This window comes from Danio rerio, chromosome 18, assembly GCF_052040795.2.
Source record: "Danio rerio strain M-AB ecotype USA chromosome 18, GRCz13ab, whole genome shotgun sequence".
Taxonomy (NCBI): domain Eukaryota; kingdom Metazoa; phylum Chordata; class Actinopteri; order Cypriniformes; family Danionidae; genus Danio; species Danio rerio.
The window spans coordinates 19071481-19091591 of record NC_141038.1 but is presented as its reverse complement, the minus strand read 5'-3'; the positions used below and the strand labels follow the sequence as shown (position 1 = coordinate 19091591).

Genomic DNA, 20111 nt, shown 5'->3' with positions numbered 1-20111 from the left:
AATTCACCTGTAGCATGTCTTTGGACTGTGGGGGAAACCGGAGCACCCGGAGGAAACCCACACGAACGCAGTGATAACATGCAAACTCCTCATAGAAATGCCAACTGAGCCGAGGTTCGAACCAGCGACCCAGCAACCTACACCCACTAAAAACAATATGGGGTTTAAACTATGGATGAATAAGGGCATAATAAGATTAAAAGATTTGTATAAAGACAATTCATTAATGTCATTTAAATATTGTAATTTTACATACCTTAAAAACACCATTTCGAATGTTTACAAAGAAGTTTTATTTGTACAAGTTTAAAGAATTCAACACAGCTCCCCCCCAAGGTCGTTATTGGGAACTCTTACAAAACAAGATTGTTCCATCGAAGAAAGAACTACACAATTATATAACATATTAAGAGAATATCATAAAGAAAACTCTGAAAATAAAAGACTAGAATGGATCCAAGATACAAAAAAGGTATATTCTAGTAGAGGACTAGAATACAAGGTAACACTTTACAATAAGGTTCATTAGTTAATGCATATACTAACATGAACTAATCATGAACAACACTTGTACAGCATTTATTAATCATAATTGAACATTTACTAATGCATTATTAACATCCAAGTCAATGCTTGTAAACATTTGTTAATGCACCATGAGTTAACATGAACTAACAACAATGAACTACTGTATTTTCATTAACTAACGTTAAATAACATGAACAAATACAGTAGTAAATGTATTGTTCATTGTTTGTTCATGTTAGTAAATGCATTAATTAACATTAAGTAATGAACCTTATTGTAAAGTGTGACCGAATACAATATGTTTGAATGCACAAACAAAAACACTAAATTTCTGATTGAGACTGCTACAATATAATTTGGTAATGAGAACTAATATTACTCCTGTAATACTAAATACAATCAATCCTAATATCCCTGATCTTTGATTTAAATGCAATAAGATACAAGGTAATTTTTTTCATTGAGTGTGGGAGTGTGAGGAGATACAAAAATTTGGGGTGGAGGTAACGCAATATATTTCTTAATTTATTTTCAATTCAATTCCTTTAAGTCAAGGATTAAGTATATTGAATATGTATGAGGACAGTTGCGTTTTGTCTACCAAAGAAAGAAAATTGATTGGTTTATGTTTAATACAATGTTAATCACCCCTCCACTTTGGTTGAGAAACCTTATAACGTAGTTAGCTCTTGAAAAGCTCACATACATAATAAGAAAAAAAATCCTCAGAATTTTGTAATATCTAAGAGAACTTTGTGAAAAATGAAGATTTTGAAGAAGCTTTGGAAGGGTGGATTGTTTATTGATTATTGTGATTTGGTGTTTGGCGTTTGTAGGTAGTGCTGTCGCCCCACAGAAAGAAGGTCGCTGGTTCAAGCCTCGGCAGGGTCAGTTGGTGTTTCTTTGTGGAGTTTGCATGTTCTCCCCGCATTCGCGTGGGTTTTCTCCTGGTGCTCCAGTTTCCCCCACAGTCTAAAGACATACGCTATAGGTGAATAGGGCTATATTGTCCCTAGTGTCTGAGTGTGAATGAGTGTGTATGGGTGATTCCCAGAAATGGGTTGCAGCTGGAAGGGCATCCGCTGCGTAAAACATATGCTGGATAAATTAGCGGTTCATTCTGCTGTGGTGACCCCAGATTAATAAAGGGACTAAGCCAAAAAAAATTAATGAATGAATTGGTGTTTGATTAGATTTATTTATTTATTTATTTTTAATTATTATTATTATTTTAGTTAAATAATGATTATTATTTCATTTGTTTTTTACCAAACCTGTCTGTAGGTATCAAAGTGGGTAGCACGATTGCCTCACAGCAAGAACATCGCTGGTTTGAGCCCCAGCTGGATCAGTTGGCATTTCTGTGTGGAGTTTGCATGTTCTCCCCGTGTTTGCGTGGGTTTCCTCTGGGTGCTCCGGTTTCCCCCACAGTCCAAAGACATGCAGTGTACATGAACTGAATAAGCTAAATTAACCATAGTGTGTGTGTGTGTGTGTGTGTGTGTGTGTGTGTGTGAATGCAAGAGTGTATGGGTGTAGGGTTGCGGCTGGAAGGGCATCCGCTGCGTAAAACATATGCTGCATAAGTTGGCGGTTCATTCCGCTATGACGACCCCTGATTAATAAAGGTACTAAGCCAAAAAGAAAATGAATGATTGAATAAATCTGTCTGGGGTAAGTTTTGGGTATTGGGGTTTAATTTATTGTAAAAGCATAAAAAAAATTAATAATGTTATACAAAAATGATAAATACAAAATAAATTAAAAACACCGAGAAATGTAGATCATTTAAAGGCTTTCTGTTCACTGTTTAAATTGAACTGCTGGGGATCAGAGTCTTAATAACAGAGTCAAAATGGGTGTGTTCCTTTAACAATAAAACATACCTAGTCGTAGACGTTTCACATTTCTTGATGATGAATAATTATCTGTAAGAGGAAAGTTTGTGTCTTAAAAGCAAAGAAAAGTCATTTAGAAAATATTTATAACACAGAATTTAGTAGCATTCATTGTTTCTTTTATTTAACGTGCAAGGATACTTTCACTTTCACTTTAAATACTTTCTAAAAAAAAGTGTATGAGTTAAATAAAACAAATTATGAACTAATATGTTCTTAAATTATGCAGTAATTAAAGTAGTTATAAACTAAAGTAGTCATAAAGTAATGCAATTATGCTTTAATATTAAATATTAAGCATTTTATATGGTAGAACAAGAGAAATGCTGCAGTATAACTACATTAAAAAATTATTGCAGAACATGACTTACCAATTGGATCTCCAGCTATAGACACTAGTGCAGTTTCAAGATAGAAAGGGATGTCTTTACAGTACTCATATATGGTGCAGAAAAACTTTCTACATGTGATATTGTCTGAAGTCTTGAAGTAATCCACGATGGCTGAGACACGATCTCTATTGTTGATCAGTGATCGTATCTCATCCTGTGTGTTAGATTCCAACAAGTCAAAGATATGGTCCAAAACACTACTATCCTGTTCGCAGAGCAAGTCCACCAGTACACTGGCCTCTTGGGCTACCAGTGTCAGGGCGTCCCCCGACCAGTCCATCCTCTCCATCCTCATCCATTAGCTGTTTAAAACAGATAACTCATTAAGACCCTTTATTCAGTGTGTTTAATTCACTTCAAAACAAAACTACAGTTAATGTTGTGCTAACTAATGTTGTTGAACACCTACCTATCTACAACATGTGGCAAAGCAAATGATGCCAGTGCACGGGCTTTGTTTGGCATAGCTAAAAACAACATGCACTTCTGTAAGTCAGCTCGACACTTTCAGTTCACTAGGTAGTAGTTAAATGCTTCAAATACTGATAGAAGATGGATTACACATATACTCAAGTTTTTCCTAACAAAATGGTTGCTATACAGATCAGATATGTCAAATTATTGCACAGTAGTTAAACGTTTTCAGGATGGCACATGTTCAGCACTCATTCCTACATAATAATACTGTGGAGCAAATGCTACGGCTTTATCTATCACTGAAACATAAAGGTAAACATTATAGGCTAGCTGGTGCGCATTTATAGTGACCAGCAGGAAATGACAAAACCAGTCCTGGACACTGTTGTTGTGTCTGAGCTCCGAGCCCCCTCTGTATGCTAATGTTAGTCAATATGTTCAGAACTGTAACTATTTAAAATGCTCTGTATGGTTATAATAAGCTATCGTATATAATGTACTCACCGCTGGTGGCATAACGCATCTGTCCAATTGAAAGGAGAAAATGAAAGCAACCCGCTCAGGTTTGGTTTCGATTCCATTCACATGCATAAGAAAAACGGATCTCATTATGCCAGGATTTTGGCGCGAGACAGATCAGCTAACTTTTTTTTGGTGCGTCCAATACGTGCTTTAATGTACCCTACAACATCATTTTTATCTATCGACGACGAAACATGGCATCCGCATCTCTTCTAATACTTTTTTAGGCCAGCACATGACGACCCAGAGCATTTTTTATCGAATGCGTCATTCTCTTATTAAGTTAACTTATGGTCAATTCGTATGGGAATTCAATAAGTTTAGCGTTTATGCTGTACATACTGTAAGTTCGACGTTGTATTATTTGGTTAATGAGCAGCACAATCAGTCACTTACAAAGTGTGCAAGACGCTTACAAAACATTAGGTTTACCAACTGAAGTTCGTCGTCTGTGTACATTCTGAGTGAGAGGGCATATGAGGACAGGACTGTTGTGGGTGTTATCATAGGTTGTTATCTTTGCACTGACGCCACCCAGTGGAGATATTGAATTACTGTCCTCCTTTTAAGGACATCAAGATACTGTCAGGTAAAAAGACAATTAGAAAGATGGTATGCGGAGCTTTATTTTCTTTAATCTACCTTCTATATGTTATATAATCACCGTTTTACTTCCAAGTCTAAATCTACGCACGCAATCGAAGCATTATCTCTTTGAATTAGCTAAAATTTGCACATATTTGCATACAGTTTATTCAAAGCTCAAGTGGAAATTCTTCTCTGAAAACAGGCTACAAATCAGCAAAAAATTACCAGCACATTGTCTGTTTAATTTATTTCTTTAGACTTTAAACATTCATTTATTCCAGTGGTTCTCAAACTTATTTCACCAAGTACCACCTCAGAAAAAAAGTCTCTCCAAGTACCACCATAATGGCCAGCATTGTAATACAGTAGCATAGCAGGCCTAATTAAACAGCTACAGCTCTTCAAAGTTTAAAATGGGGCAGATTTATTCCTATTATTAAGAATATGTATGATTGTCAGCCACTTTAAACATTATAAGTTTAAACATTAACTGTTCTTGCAGACAAAAAAAACTTCTTCATTTAAATTAAAATGTGCTGTTAAAGGTTAATTACAAGTGGCACTGTTCTTAAAAAGTAAAAAGGAAACTGCTGTAGTTGTGAAGTATTAATCTATTCATCAAAACCTGGAAAACCTGGTTAAAAATGTGTTCATTTAATTCTTTTATTATTCAGTGATTCTTCCGCGTACCACTAGAAGGAAACCCTTGTACCACTAGTGGTACATGTACCACAGTTTGAGAAACACTGATTTATTTATTTTCTTTACGGCTTAGTCCCTTTATTAATCCGGGGTCGCCACAGCGGAATGAACCGCCAACTTATCCAGCATATGTTTTACGCAGCGGATCCCTTCCAGCTGCAACCTATCTCTAGGAAACATCCATACACCTATAGCGCATGTATTTGGACTGTGGGGGAAACCAGAGCACCCGGAGGAAAACCACGTGAATGCAGGGAGAACATGCAAACTCCACACAGAAATGCCTTCTGACCCAGCCGAGGCGACCTTCTTGCTGTGAGGTGACCGCACTACCTACTCCATCACTGCGTCGCCCCTAACTTTAAACACATTATGGATCTTTACTAAAAAAATAGATAAAACACCTGCAAAACACCTATTTATTAACACTGTATAGCTTTAGCTACACAAAAATGTTCTTAGTGTTAAAAGCTTCTGTCCTCATTCATTATAACTTCTCAAATGTGTATATACACTCACTGGGCACTTTATTAGGGACACCTTATTAGTACCGGGTTGGACCCCCTTTTGCCTTCAGAACTGTCTTAATCCTTCGTGGCATAGATTCAAAAAGGTACTGGAAATATTCCTCAGAGATTGTGGTCCATATTGACATGATAGCATCACGCAGTTGCTGCAGATTTGTCGGCTGCACATCCATGAATCCAATCTCCCGTTCCACCACATCCCAAGGGTGCTCTATTGGATTGAGACTGGTGACTGTGGAGGCTAATTGAGTACAGTGAACTGATTGTCATGTTCAAGAAACCAGTCTGAGATCATTAGCGCTTTATGACATGGTGCGTTACCTTGCTGGAATTTGCCATCTGAAGATGAGAACACTGTGGTCATAAAGGAATGGAAATGGTCAGCAACAATACTCAGGTAAGCTCTGGCATTGATACGATGCTCAATTGGTACTAATGGGTCCAAAGTGTGCCAAGAAAATATCCCCCACACATTACAGCACCAGCCCCAGCCTGAACCATTGATACAAGGCATTATGGATCCATGCTTTTATGTTGGTCGGCAGACCAGGCAATGTTTTTCCAATCTTCTATTGTCTTATTTTGGTGAGCCTATGCAAATTGTTTCCTCAGTTTCCTGTTCTTAGCTGACAGGAGTGGCAAACGGTGTGGTGTTCTGCTTCCCACAGAACTGCCGCTCACTGGATATTTTCTGGTTTTCTGACCATTCTCTTTAAACCCTAGAAAAATCGCAGTAGATCAGCAGTTTCTGAAATACTCAGACCATCCTGTCTGGCCCAACAACCTTGCCACATTCAAAGTCACTTAAATCACCTTTCTTCCCCATTCTGATGCTCGGTTTGAAACTCAGTAGATCATCTTGACCATGTCTACATGCCTAAATGCATTGAGTTGCTTCCATGTGATTGGCTGATCAGAAATTTGCGTAAACACGCAGTTGGACAGGTGTACCTAATAAATTGGCCTGTGTGTGTGTGTGTGTGTGTGTGTGTGTGTGTGTGTGTGTGTGTGTGTGTGTGTGTGTGTGTGTGTGTGTGTGTGTGTGTGTGTGTGTGTGTGTGTGTGTGTGTGTGTGTGTGTGCGCGTATATACTCACACAGGATTATTTTGGAAAAATAAAGAGAGACCTTTTTTTTTTTAAAAGAAAAAACAGGTTTAACCAGAAAGCTGCTACATGCAATTATGTGAGACAGCATCAGGAAATGTTTAATATTGGTAACACAACCTCTGAATAACATTATGAAGGTCATCAGATAATATTACTAAAGGACATGTACATAAAACAAGATCATGATGATTGACACTTTCGTATTTAAAAAAAGTTTGAATGCTCAATAGTTACACTATATATATAGTCACATAGTCAATTGTATTTGTGCGTGTGTGTGTGTGTGTGTGTGTGTGTGTGTGTGTGTGTGTGTGTGTGTGTTCCTCAAACTATTTCTACAAACTTTGTGTTTGTGTGAGAAAAACTGTCAATCCAGCGTCCTTTTGAGGAATTCAACCAGCAGATGTTGTGGAAATCCAAAATCCAGCTGTACCATCACATAACCCTGTATAAGCACATAAATACATTTTATAGAATTAATATTAGTTTCATAAATTAGAAATAATTATATAAAAAAAATTTACCATACATGATGGTAACTAAAATTTAGATCGATAGTTTTTTTGGTAAAGTATTTTAAGGTTATCTGCTAATGTAATACACTCACGTCCTGAGGTACAACTTCGGGATTGAAGATGTCAAAAAGATTGAGCCCATGTTCATCCATCAAAGAGGTCAATTCTACCTCCAGGTCTGAAAACAAAGATCAAATATGATGGCAAGGAAAAATAAAACACACAATTTACACTGTTTGCTTAAGATGGACACACTTACATGACACAACTTTGGGGATTCCCATCTTCTCCACAGCCTCCTGCAGATAAGCTCTCAAGCTCTCCTCCATCTTTGAGGAAATTACATAATGTGCATGATACAAAATATAGAAACTAAATTAATCTAATTAGTATTACTCTCACCTCAATTGCTCCTTCCGACGAGGAAACCTTTGTTATAGAAATACTATGTTGGTGACAAAACACAAAAAAACGGACAAATACTCAATACTAAACTAGTTTTCTATGCAAAAATATATCTGAATATATCTTCCATAACTTACCGCTGTGCAGTGGCCTTCAGAATTAGTTTCTTCTCTGCATATGAGGCATTTACAACAACTGTTACATCCTACAAACAACAAAAACAGTTGAAACTATATTTATAGAGTATTTTCATTTATGTCATGAGTTTGTTACTCAAATGTAAACATGTGGAAGCTGTTAAATCAAATAGAGAAGGAATTAGTAAACAGGAAAATGAGAAATATTTTAACAAACTGACTTAGTTTGATTAAGGTTAATAGGCTATATTTGAATTTATTTGGTGTAATTTCTGTCAGTCTTTTAGAACTCAAAATGTTTTTGTTTTTTTTCCCAGTTCGACTGATTAGTATAGGTCAAAACAAGACAAGCATTGATCATTTTCATCAGAACTAATCAGCAAAATATGCATTTCATTAGATTGTTTGGCATTTACAGTCTGCTCTCCATGGCCGACTGATTGCAAAAACCAGACAAAATCTGCTTTTTTTTATTTATTTATTTTGCTATTTCAGTATTTTGTAAAAAAACAAAAAAACAAAATCTGATTCATGAGAAATGATTTTGAGAGTATAGAATCCGAAAACTTAACATATAATCAATAATAATAATAGAAATTAAATTACAATTTAGGTTTATAATGCAAATTCAATTAGAACCACTTGTTTGTTAGCAAAGGTACCGTAGTAATATCATATCATAATCATATCATAATATCATGTAATACAACCACTAAAGACTGAAGATATTATTCACAAATTTTATTGTAGGTAAATCATATGTACATTTTCATATTATTCAATAATATTACTGTAATGAATATAAAAACTAAATAAATACATTATAAGTAAAGTCAATATATACATACTGTAAATAAGTAAATTGAATGATGGGTTCAAAAATCTTTACATACAGTTGAAGTCAGAATTATTAGCCCCCCTTTGATTTTTTTTTCTCTTTTTTAAATATTTCACAAATTATGTTGTAACAGATTCAGGAAACCTTCACAGTATGTCTGATAATATTTTTTCTTCTGGAGAAAGACTTATTTGTTTTATTTCGACTAGAATAATCTACAGATAGTCTACAGAACAAACCATCGTTATACAATAACTTGCCTAATTACCCTAACCTGACTAGTTAACCTAATTAACCAAGTTAAGTCTTTAAATGTCACTTTAAGCTGTATAAAAGTGTCTTGAAAAGATCTAGTCAAATATTAATTACTGTCATCATGTCAAAGATAAAATAAATCAGTTATTAAAACTATTATGTTTAGAAATGTGTCGAAAAAAATATTCTCTTTGTTAAACAGAAAACGGGGAAAAAATAAATCTATCATCTATCTATCTATCTATCTATCTATCTATCTATCTATCTATCTATCTATCTATCTATCTATCTATCTATCTATCTATCTATCTATCTATCTATCTATCTATCTATCTATCTATCTGTCTGTCTGTCTGTCTGTCTGTCTGTCTGTCTGTCTGTCTGTCTGTCTGTCTGTCTGTCTGTCTATCTATCTATCTATCTATCTATCTATCTGTCTGTCTGTCTATCCATCCATCTAGGCTGTTTGTGTGTGTTTTATCTTACTGTCTCAAAATAAAGCACTGGCGTCTCTTGACCATCCAGTAAGAGCTGAACTCCAGCCATGACTCTGACTGATGTGCCCTGTGTGGTGGTCCATAAGTGTGGAATCGACACACTTCTCGCCTTTAACACCGGACCCTCTGAAGAAAGCCACTAGAGAGAAGATAAAAGCCCATCACATAGAATGTTCTATGTTAAGCTGCTTTGACACCATCTACATTGTAAAAGTGCTATAGAAATAAAGATGAATTGAATTGAATGCATTCAAACACACAGATGCTGCCCGTGAAGGTTGCCTTAAATGGAAACATTTATTTGCATGTCTGTAAGTTGTGAAGTTGTGGTTTAGTACCTTACTCAACAATTCAGGCCTGGCTGTAGACAGCTCAGTCTGAAACAGATCCTGTAAAACAGAAATACATACAAGTGAATATGACTCAAAACAGTACATAGTCTTATAGCAGGGTCATTCATTCAGACAAACAAAATCTTATATTACAGTTTTTTACAATTGCTATGACACTTTTTTCAATACATTTAACAAGTTTCCTAAACTCTTAACACGGTTAGCACAACATCCGTCTACGTGGGCTATACAATTTACACATTTCTTGTTGCTTTGACACAAAATGCATCCAGTTAACACAAATTTAAAATGCTTGAACTTCTTTTACACACAAACTCAACCAAAACCAAAACAATGTAATTTTACAGTCCAATTTACCAATGCTTTCACACAGTATGTCAGAACAGATAACACCATGTTCTAAACAGAACCTATATAGGCTAAAGCCAAAGTAAACAGCTGTTCATATTGTCAATTGAAACACAAATATATTCCCTGCATATATGTATATATGTATGTATACGTGTGTGAGTGTGTGTGTGTGTGTGTGTGTGTGTGTGTGTGTGTGTGTGTGTGTGTGTATATATATATATATATATGACAGCTCCCATCTCCCATATGAACATGATTCCCATCTAGAAAGCACACTCATGTGTTGAGATTTTTCAAATCACATGATCATACTGTATGTTCTAAAAAAGGACTTATGAGGTTTTTGAAAGGAACAGTAAGCACAATGAAGATCTCCGTCACCAATACGTCCAGATAAGGTTATGCAATACAGTCATTACTTTACTATGCACAGTGTGTTTTGCAGTAAACAACTCTATAAACCTGGCGTTCATTAGTACATATGTACATTAGCTATAGTACAGTGAACCATTTACACTGTGTCTAATTACTTTTAGAGAGCCATGAAGTTGGAGGTCAATCAAGTCCCACATGAAATTATCTATGTTGACGAGACTGGCTTCAACTTGGTAAAAAGGCATCGCCGTAGGAGAAACATAATAGGCCAAAGGGCCATCGTTACCATGCCGGGCCAGAGAAGAAGTAGGGCAAATGCAGAAGACCTGGCAGAATAGAAAATTACTTTGTTTTTTTATAATAATTGAGATGGTTTTTCTGTTTGTATATCTTGCAGTGATGTCCTTTTGCAAATAAAGTCTGTACTGCAGCAATTCTGTGTCTGTATTTTTTAAAATCAACTGTAAATTTTATAAAGCAATTTATTTCTTTATTTTTGTATTGCATTTTTGCAGTAAAAGAAAGAAACTGCATTTACTAAACCAGACAAAATGAAAATGTAGAGAGTCTTAAAATATAAGGGCAGAGCTGACACATAAACTAATGCAGTTTCTGTAATTTTAGCTGATGATAGTGTTTTTATTGTCAGTGTGTTCTGAAAGACTGAATGTTTCTGTTGAAAGAGAACATGTGTTTGTGTTTTGAACATTTATGTCATTTTGAAACATGTTTGCAGTGTTTTGTTAGACATAGTGTAGTGTGTTTGTTTATTATTGTATTTTGAAAAGAAGTTTAGAAGTTTAGTTTACAATGTGTGATTTTGAGCATGAAATTAACTGTTTTGCCAATTGTGTGTTTTAGGTGTGTTGCTGCGTTAAGAGTTTAGCAAACTTGTTAAATGTATTGGAAAAACTGTCATAGCCATTGTAAAAAACTGTATTTAGGTAAATGCCAAACATTTTTAGCATTTTTCTAAGCTTGATGTACTAAAACAACTAAATTAGAAACTGAAATGACAATAAAAACAATCATAATAATACAATGACCAAAAATATACTAAAACCTTGACTAAAATATAAACATAATAAAACAATGTATTATACCTATAGCAAAACAATTAATTACAAATAAAACTGCTTTATATTTATTTATTTATTAAAAAACACTGAACAACAGATGTGGTTTTTCAATCCTAGAGTTACTACTGATGCTGTTATAAAAATATTATTTCTTATACATGTAAATGATATTAGTAATTATATTGATATTATTATTATTATTATTATTTTTTGTAATGAAATCATACAACAATACATTTTTGTGCATTGAGCAATCTCTATAGCATTTTGCAGCCAGGGACATTTCTTTTTATACAGTATATTTTTGCAGGTCCATAGCCAGGGGGGGTGCAGAACCAATCTGAGCTGCATCCAATGTTTTGTAATGAGGTCACCTAACGCCACCCCTCACAGTGACATCACTAGCTCCATTGAGTGTATCTCTAAGTGATGCAATGTCAGCTTGCATCATAAAGACTGCATCCAGATACTACTGGGAGTTTGGGTGGTTTGGAAGACCCACCTCTCACTGACCCCTCAAAATTCCAGAATTTGTCCCATACATGAACTTATTTGTCCTATTTTGACTGCTTTGCCATCATGAATAGGGCTAATAACCCATTAAAAAAGACGTTATGACCAAGCGGAATCCTCTGTTGGCTTTCGCTCTAGTGTGACTTCAGCTAATCAGTTGGCCAGTGCAAACAAATAAAAATATATTTTTTTAAAATATATTTTCATTTTATAATCTGATGGGGGATAAGTCATTTTTTGCTATTGTTTTTAAATAGAGAAAACATTTTGCAAGTAACTTTTATTCTAAAGTTTGGAGCTTATTTTTAAAAGAAAAAATGACAAATAAAAAGTGAAGCACAAAAAATGGCCATATTAAAGTTAATTTGAACACTATTTTGGCTATTTTTGTTGTCCATGAATTTTCAAATGTACTTTCTTTTTTACAAAAGAGGCTAGAAAAATTGTGAAACTCTACATTATTATTATTATTATTATTATTATTATTATTATTATTATTATTATGTTTAAATTTTTTTAATGAAACGGCCAATTTCTGGAAGGTTGATTGATGAATGACAGTTTTTAGACTACAGTTTTTAATTTAAGTTATTTATTTTAATAATTTTATTTGTTTATTTTTTTTTTTGTTATTTATTTTAGTTTTTACTTTAATGGATTCTTATTTTTTTTCTTATGATGACATATGTTGTAATAAATAAGTATTTTAAAAATAATTATTTTTCATATTTCTTTTTTATATTCTCTATTTAAAATATTAAATCGGAAATATTTTTGGTACATCAAAATGTGTGGTTATGATGACCATCAGATAAGCTCCAGTTTAAATTAATCCAGGTAAAAATAGTGCTTAAAATGTCACTAAAATGCATTATTTAAATCTTATGATTAAATAGAAAATGAGGTGAATAACTGCAAGAAGGTCCACCTTTCACCAGGCTGCCTACGGGACTGATTTGTGGTCTAAACTTTTGTGACAGCTTTTCTCAAAAAATATGGAATTATATGCTTCAATTCTTATGCTTTACTGTTAAAATACAGAAAAATCATATAACATTTATCTCTTTCGCTCTCTTTTTTCTTCTATTAAAGAACCATTGAACAGGCAAAAACATTAGGAACTGATTTTTATAGTGTTCGTTTGTATGCAATGCAAAAACCACGTGCCAACCATTTACTCCACAGCACCCTCTACAGTTAAAACATTAATTACACCAACGTGCAAAGAAACGGAGGGATACAAACAAAGCTTACAGTACATAACATTGGAAATGTCTCCACCACATCTAATACTAATATTATAGTATCTTACCGTGAGTTCTGTTCCAGAGATACTGCGCACAAATCGTCCGTCATTATGGATGGCACCCAATAATGGGTCTAGAAGGCCATCAGAGAACCAGAAGTAAAGCATGCGGCCCTCAGACAGTTGTGAAGGGTGAAACACAGAGTTGCTGAGGTCTGATGTCTCATTATTAAAAGTAACCAAACCCTGTTTAATCAAAAGAACAACATTAACACATCATAAAATGATTTCTGCATTTGTGTATTTAAAGTTACAAAAAAACTAGTCCCTTATGATCAGACCTTATGGTATGATTCTATATAATTCGATTTGATCACTGGGGAGGAGGTCACAGAGATGTCCACACCGATGCCTCCTTCACTAAGAAACTGCTCTGTTCAGACAGACATTGATTACAACAACAAATAAAGCATGATAAACAACATCACACATTAAAGAGAGCTCTGCTTTTTACCTGCTTGCTCCTGTATAAAGTCTGCTAGTATGTTGGCCACACTGTTTATCTCCTTGCAGATCTGTTGGTAAAGAAAAGACGCCAAAAAGTCAGGACACTCTGAGATGTAAGGCATGTTATAGGGTATTTTGCTTAGATCTAACCTAATCTAAAGTCTTGTTTTTTTATAAGTTAATGAAACAGCAGTCTGAAAATAATAAAAAAAAAAACAACAACTAAAATTTCAGTTTTGCCTTTTCCCCCTGATAATCATGCACCTATTTACAGTATATGGCTTCAAACTATTTAAAAGGAACACTCCACTTTTTTGTAAATTGGTTAATTTTACAACTCCCCAAGAGTTAAATAGCTGAATTTTAATATTTTGAATCTACTAAGTCGATCTCCAGATCTAATGGGTCTCAACTTAGCACAAATCATTGAATAATAGCATCTCGCAAACTAACTACAGCAGAAGAGTCTAGACACACTCACCTGTGACTTTACAACTAACTTCACTGTGAAAGTCACAATATCTGTAAACATCTTTTTCATCCAGCCTGGCCTGCAAACAGTCAAAGTAAGAGTCATGTAAAAGCGCTTGCGAGTGGGCATTGCATATGGATAGAAATATGTCTCTTTGATCCCCCGGAAGTGACTTATAAGCAAAGACCTAGATAGATATGGAGATATATATAGAGAAAGAAAGAAAGAAAGAAAGAAAGAAAGAAAGAAAGAAAGAAAGAAAGAAAGAAAGAAAGAAAGAAAGAAAAAAAGAAAGAAAGAAAGAAAGAAAGAAAGACCGACAGATAAATAGCTAGATAGGGTTCGGAGGTGTGAAATGCTGATCTCACTCTCTGTCTCCTTGCAGAAGCAGCTTCAGTTTGTGAAATGTGAGGTAACAGTCGGATGTGTCTGCAGCCACTTTGCCTTTACCACAGTCTGACACACAAACACACACCTTTTTCAATAACTAAAACAGCCTGTTTCATTTCAGCGTTATGTCAAAGCTGGCTGTTTAAAAGTAGGATGAGACGCACTCACATAGTTTTGGATTGATGACCAGGTCAATTTGAGACTCAACTTCAAAATCCATTGACTGGTTTAAGCTGAGCCTGTGTGAGTAAGAACACAACAGTCATACTGTTATGAACAACCGGTGTTGAAATTCAGTGTACACTTTTTGTCATCTCCCTTTAATTCAGTAGTACTTTCCTCTCCTTTTTTAATCTAGGGCCTACATTGTCCATATCAATGTTGAATGACTCTCTAGCCTTAAAGTAGCCTTTTACATTAAATATTTATTGCACAGTATGAGCACAGAGGTTGAAATTGTCAATGAAATAATATTAAATATATATATAATTGTATAATATACACTACCTGACAAAAGTCTTGTCATCAATCCAAGTTGTAAGAGCAAAAAATAATAACCTGATTTCTAGTTGATCAAGTGGCAGAAGGTAGATTTTTCTGAAGAATCACTTGTTGAATTGCATCTTAAACCATCACAAATACTGCAGTAGGCCTATTTGAACCCGCATGGAGTTTGGTGAAGGAAAAATCATGGTTTGGTGTTACATTCAGTAATGCGGGCATGCGAGAGATCTGCGACACAGACGGCCTGAGGTATCAAGACATTTGTGCTGCCCATTACATTAAAAACCACAGGAGAGGGCAAATCAGCAGGATAGCGCTCCTTCTCGTTCTTCAGCCTCCACATCAAAGTTCCTGAAAGCAAAGAAGGTCAAGGTGCTCCAGGATTGGCCAGCCCAGTCAGCAGATATGATCATTATTGAGCATGTCTGGGGTTAGATGAAGGAGGCATTGAAGATGAATCCAAAGAATCTTGATGAACTCTGTCTCTAAGATTACGGCAGAAATGCTTTCTTTACCATTACACATTACTTTATTAATAAGTTATTTGAGTCATCGCAGAGATGTATGCAGTCCTCCAAGCTAATAGGAGTCATACACAAAATTAATTCTCAATGTTAAGCGACAAGACTTTTGTCTAAGCAAAGTCAGGCCTTACTGTCCTAATTAAATAATTAAAAGTTAAGGCAATGATCATATTTTATTTAGGTAAATTAATCATAATCTAGAGGCCTTTGCCTTTCATATAAGCCACTTCTGGTTCCAAATGATCAACTAAGTCAAGCCATTATTTATTGTTCCTAAAACTTGAATAGGCAACAAGGCTTTTGTCAGGAAGTATAAAATACTAAGACATCATAATCAGACATCCAGGTTTTCCACAGTTTAAAATATAGTAATAATAAAATAAAAAGCAAAAAAATGGATAATGTCTCAAAAAATTACTAGTGTGTACATTTTAGAAGTGAAAAAGTGGAATGTGCACATATACATTAAAATATATAGTTTTACAATAATGATTCTTAACAATATTAACTCATTTAAAAAATAATATTGCCCCAGTCAAGTTAATGCATAATGTAAGACATAATGAACCAACTTTAGTAAAAGCCAGATCATTTGATGTGTTTAAGACTTATTTCTAGAATAGCCTGTCATTTAAAAATGAAAAGAGAAAAGAAGAGGCACAACAAAACAGCTCTTATAATATTTACTATGAAATTGAGTTTCAAATCTTATTTCAACAAACCATGAGGTAAAAAAAAGATTTATAAATTTTTACTCTTTTGAAAACTTCAAGCTACTTAAAAGATCACAGTTTTACAAAAACGTGCAGAGTACAGGTTTAAACCATAGCTGTGTTATTGCAGAAACCTCATACTACTAATAAATGCAGTAATAAATAGAAACGCTCACAGCCAGCTGCCATATCCGTAGTTGATGGTCCCTTTAAATACAGCATACACGTTGGAAATGGCGATGCCGATCCCTACATTCTCCTTCAGCTCAAACTCGCTCTTTCCGATGGAAAGGTTGTGAATCTCTAAACTGGCAAAGTAGAGAGAGGTACTGTAAGATGCAGAATGTAAAACAGAAGCAAACATATCGTGTAAACAAACGCACTTGTGGAATCCGTATTTGACCGTCCCAAAGCCTATTGATCGCTCTCCCTGTACACTGGGATATTTGGCATGCTGGAAAGCGGCTTGTATGACTTCAGTGGTTTTCTCATTCACTGAGGATTCAAGAGAGAAAATTATTTGCTTGGGCTCGCAATGTCAATGAAAAAGCAGGACATTTGGGCTAATAATTAAATCCTAAAATATAATAATATAATAAAATAAAACAATTAAATACAAATTATTTTTTTCTATTATATTTATTAATGAACATAAGTTTCTGGGTTTTTAAATGATTTATAGTTTTTAGAATAAAACCTCAAGAGGTTCATATTTAAGAATAAAGACAAAAAAGTTTGACATCTAATAATCTGATCAAAAATACATTATATATATATATATATATATATATATATATATATATATATATATATATATATATATATATATATATATATATATATATGCTATTATCATTTTCAGCTGATTTACTATATACTGCTAACTTATTATTGACGTTGAAAACTTGTTTGTATATTCCATAATTTGTAAAAACTGAATTTACTTATATACATAAAAGTATTCATTAACATTAATTGAAAATACAATTTTTTGTAACATTATTATTATTATTGTTTAGTGGTAATATACTGTAATACAAAGCAGGTACTGCTTAGCATAAATGAATTCATCCCATTTTGAAAATGAATATTTGTATCCATTTTTCAGTGAATATAGGCAATGTATTTTGGTGCATTTGAACAAAACAGATTTATTTAACAGATATTTATAAAAACATTATTTTAGTCACCAAATGCAAAGATAAAACAATTAATTTCAGGAAAAATATTGCAAAAAAAAAAATTCAACTTACAAAATTTCAACTAAATTAAAAAATTCTTGTTTTTCTTAATTTTTCTCTTTTAAAATGTGTATTTAATATTATTCTATAACATATAAATTTGGCTGTATATTAGTTTTTGGACTGTTATCGTAAGTTATTTTGTTAGATAAGCCACAGATTTGGCTTCAGTACTGACTAATCTATGTATATGCACAAATATAATATTCTATAGCTTCCTATTAAAAAATGAATTTAAAGGTTAGATTTGTGAGGGGTGTACTTATATATGCTGAGCACTGAAAAGGAATATAAAGGCATAAAGGTTTAGTTGAGTTTTTGCGTTTATTTGTAAATTTGTAAATTCAAGGAATCATTTTTAAATCTTTTTTTTTCAGCTTAATAGTTGTAAAACTGGAAATGTTCTGTTTCAACTGATTTAAATAGTTTTAAATAAGTAATAACAATTTTAATATCTCTCGAGGCAGCCATAAATGTTATACAACATAAAAGTTACTAACAAACAAAACAGATAACATCATTCACTGAAAAAAGTGTTGCATGCAGAACTGTTGCAAACAATTTATTTGTGTTGAATTTAAACAAACAAATTAAGTTTAGTAATGTTCAACTAAATTTGTTTGTTCAAATTCAGCCCAAATAAATTGTTTACAAACTCTTAACGTAAAGAAATTGAGTAAATCCAAGGAATTATCTTTGAATAAATTTTTTCAGTGTTCATCTTTAAAAACACACATACAAAGACTATTAAAACTAGTCAGAACATCAACAGGCCAATGTTTCTAATCACTTAAAATCCTTTTAAAAGTGTAACTGTGGTACAAACAATAAACAAGATTCCAGAGACAGTTTTTTTTATAAAATTAATAATGCAGATATGACTTGAAGGTCTGACTAGCATAAATGAGCGTGTACTTACAGACTACAGCAGCAGGATAGGTAAGCCTACAAACAGCTCCTGTAAACCTGTAGGCAGCAGGAGGATCCAGACAGCAACAGCTTATCTTGACCAGAGCGACAACCAGGAACAGCACTGCTCTCCTCTCCATCTCAACAGTCTTTGACTCCTAATAGTGCTTCTTCAAAAGAGCCCTGTTTTCATTCAGCAAGTGTCTGAGGAGGAGGGACAGATCCAGCGGTGTCCCAGAGGAAGAGGGGGTGGACAGGACCTGTAAGGGCTGATTTGCTCCTCAGGCCGACTTGCACATGTTGCTCGAGGTTACTGGAGGACAGTAAACAGTCCACAGCAATGTTTTCTGGACAATCGGCTGCACAAAACAAATAAAAGATATAGACAGAGTGGACAAGAGAAGGACAAAGTTCACGTAGGTGGACAAGCTCAAAACCATTAAAGGGATACTTTACCCAAAAAATAAAAGTCTGTCAACATTTACTAAGCCTCGACTTGTTTCAAACCAGTTTGAGTTTATTAAGATATTTTGAAGACCAGACATCCGTAACCATTGGCATTCATAGTAGGAATAACAAATATAATTAATTACAGGTTTCCAACAAGTCAAGGGTGAGTAAATCATGACAGAATTTTCATTTTTGGGTGAACTATCCCTTAAAGTAACTTCACTGTCTTAAAAATTGATATAAATTCTTCTAGGTGTGAACAGCAGAGTCTGCAGGAAGTGGCTTTGGAAATAAAAAGGTTGTTGACAAATTATGAAACAGATGGTAGTCTGTAGACAAATGTTATCACTGTGAAGAGATAATGCTTTGTTTTGCGTATTATAATTGAGCTGTGACGTTTTTAGTCTAGCTATAGGCCCAAAATTTACCAGTTTGTGCAAATAAACACATTGTCAAAAACGTAGCATGCTAACAAAGTGGTTGCTAGATCAGGGTTGTGGCCAGAAGTTAAAGAAAATGATTTATATTATTTATTAAATGTCCTATTAATTGTATTTTATTAATGTCTACCCCCACCCCAACTCTAAACCCAGCCGCCACAGTAACACAAAAACTGTAGCTGTACCGAGTATTATTTGTGTTCTCTATTAAATTACCCAATAAACTGTACTGTTTTTAACATCTACGCCAACCCTAAACCCAACCGTCACAGTACTGTAAAAATATTAATTATTGTTATGCAGTGTCATAAAAATTTAGCTATATTGATGTGCATATCGCACTTCCGGCCGGTCATGTATCTTATCTCGACTTTACCTGATAACAACACTAAGTTGAAGACAATCATACTAGAAACTTGCCACAACATGCTAATAGTGTGCAAAAACATGATGACAACTTGCTAAAGTACACCACCAATGCAAAACATGTTAACAATTTGACAAAACATAACAAACAAGCTAAGATCATTAAAACACTTGCTAAAATATGTCCTTAGAATTAACCATGTTTTATCATACTAAACTTGTAAACATTGTGCTAAAACATGCATGGTAGCACCAACACGCTAACGACTTGTTAAAACATGCTTCTATGGTTAACATGCAATCTGGTATTAAAACTGAAACATTCTAGTAACTAGACATGCTACTGATA

General features: G+C 34.1%; 2 protein-coding genes across 4 annotated transcripts in view; both read right to left on the bottom strand.

Moving 5' to 3' along the window:
• nlrc5 (NLR family, CARD domain containing 5) overlaps window positions 1-4241 on the bottom strand; it is a 35390-nt gene extending 31149 nt beyond the window's left edge. Inside the window, exons 1-3 of one of the 3 annotated variants that reach the window (XR_015514117.1) lie at window positions 3740-4241; window positions 2798-3120; window positions 2415-2456 (exon numbers count right to left, since the gene is read on the bottom strand). Coding sequence is in view for 2 of the 3 variants with exons in the window: in XM_087291442.1 (XP_087147568.1) it covers window positions 2415-2456; window positions 2798-3113 (358 nt within the window). In the remaining variant the exon portion in view is untranslated. 3 annotated transcript variants of the gene reach the window in all.
• A 2518-nt stretch (window positions 4242-6759) lies between these two features.
• cetp (cholesteryl ester transfer protein, plasma) lies at window positions 6760-18669 on the bottom strand. Its single transcript, NM_001007360.1, is given in 16 exon segments — window positions 6760-7127; window positions 7290-7375; window positions 7457-7526; window positions 7600-7642; window positions 7740-7807; window positions 9319-9468; window positions 9668-9718; window positions 13313-13492; window positions 13588-13679; window positions 13761-13821; window positions 14235-14304; window positions 14594-14681; window positions 14784-14854; window positions 16533-16664; window positions 16740-16851; window positions 18517-18669. Coding segments are annotated over 16 exon segments (1482 nt in total). The 5' UTR covers window positions 18647-18669; the 3' UTR covers window positions 6760-7049.
• Between the last annotated feature and the right edge of the window lie 1442 nt (window positions 18670-20111).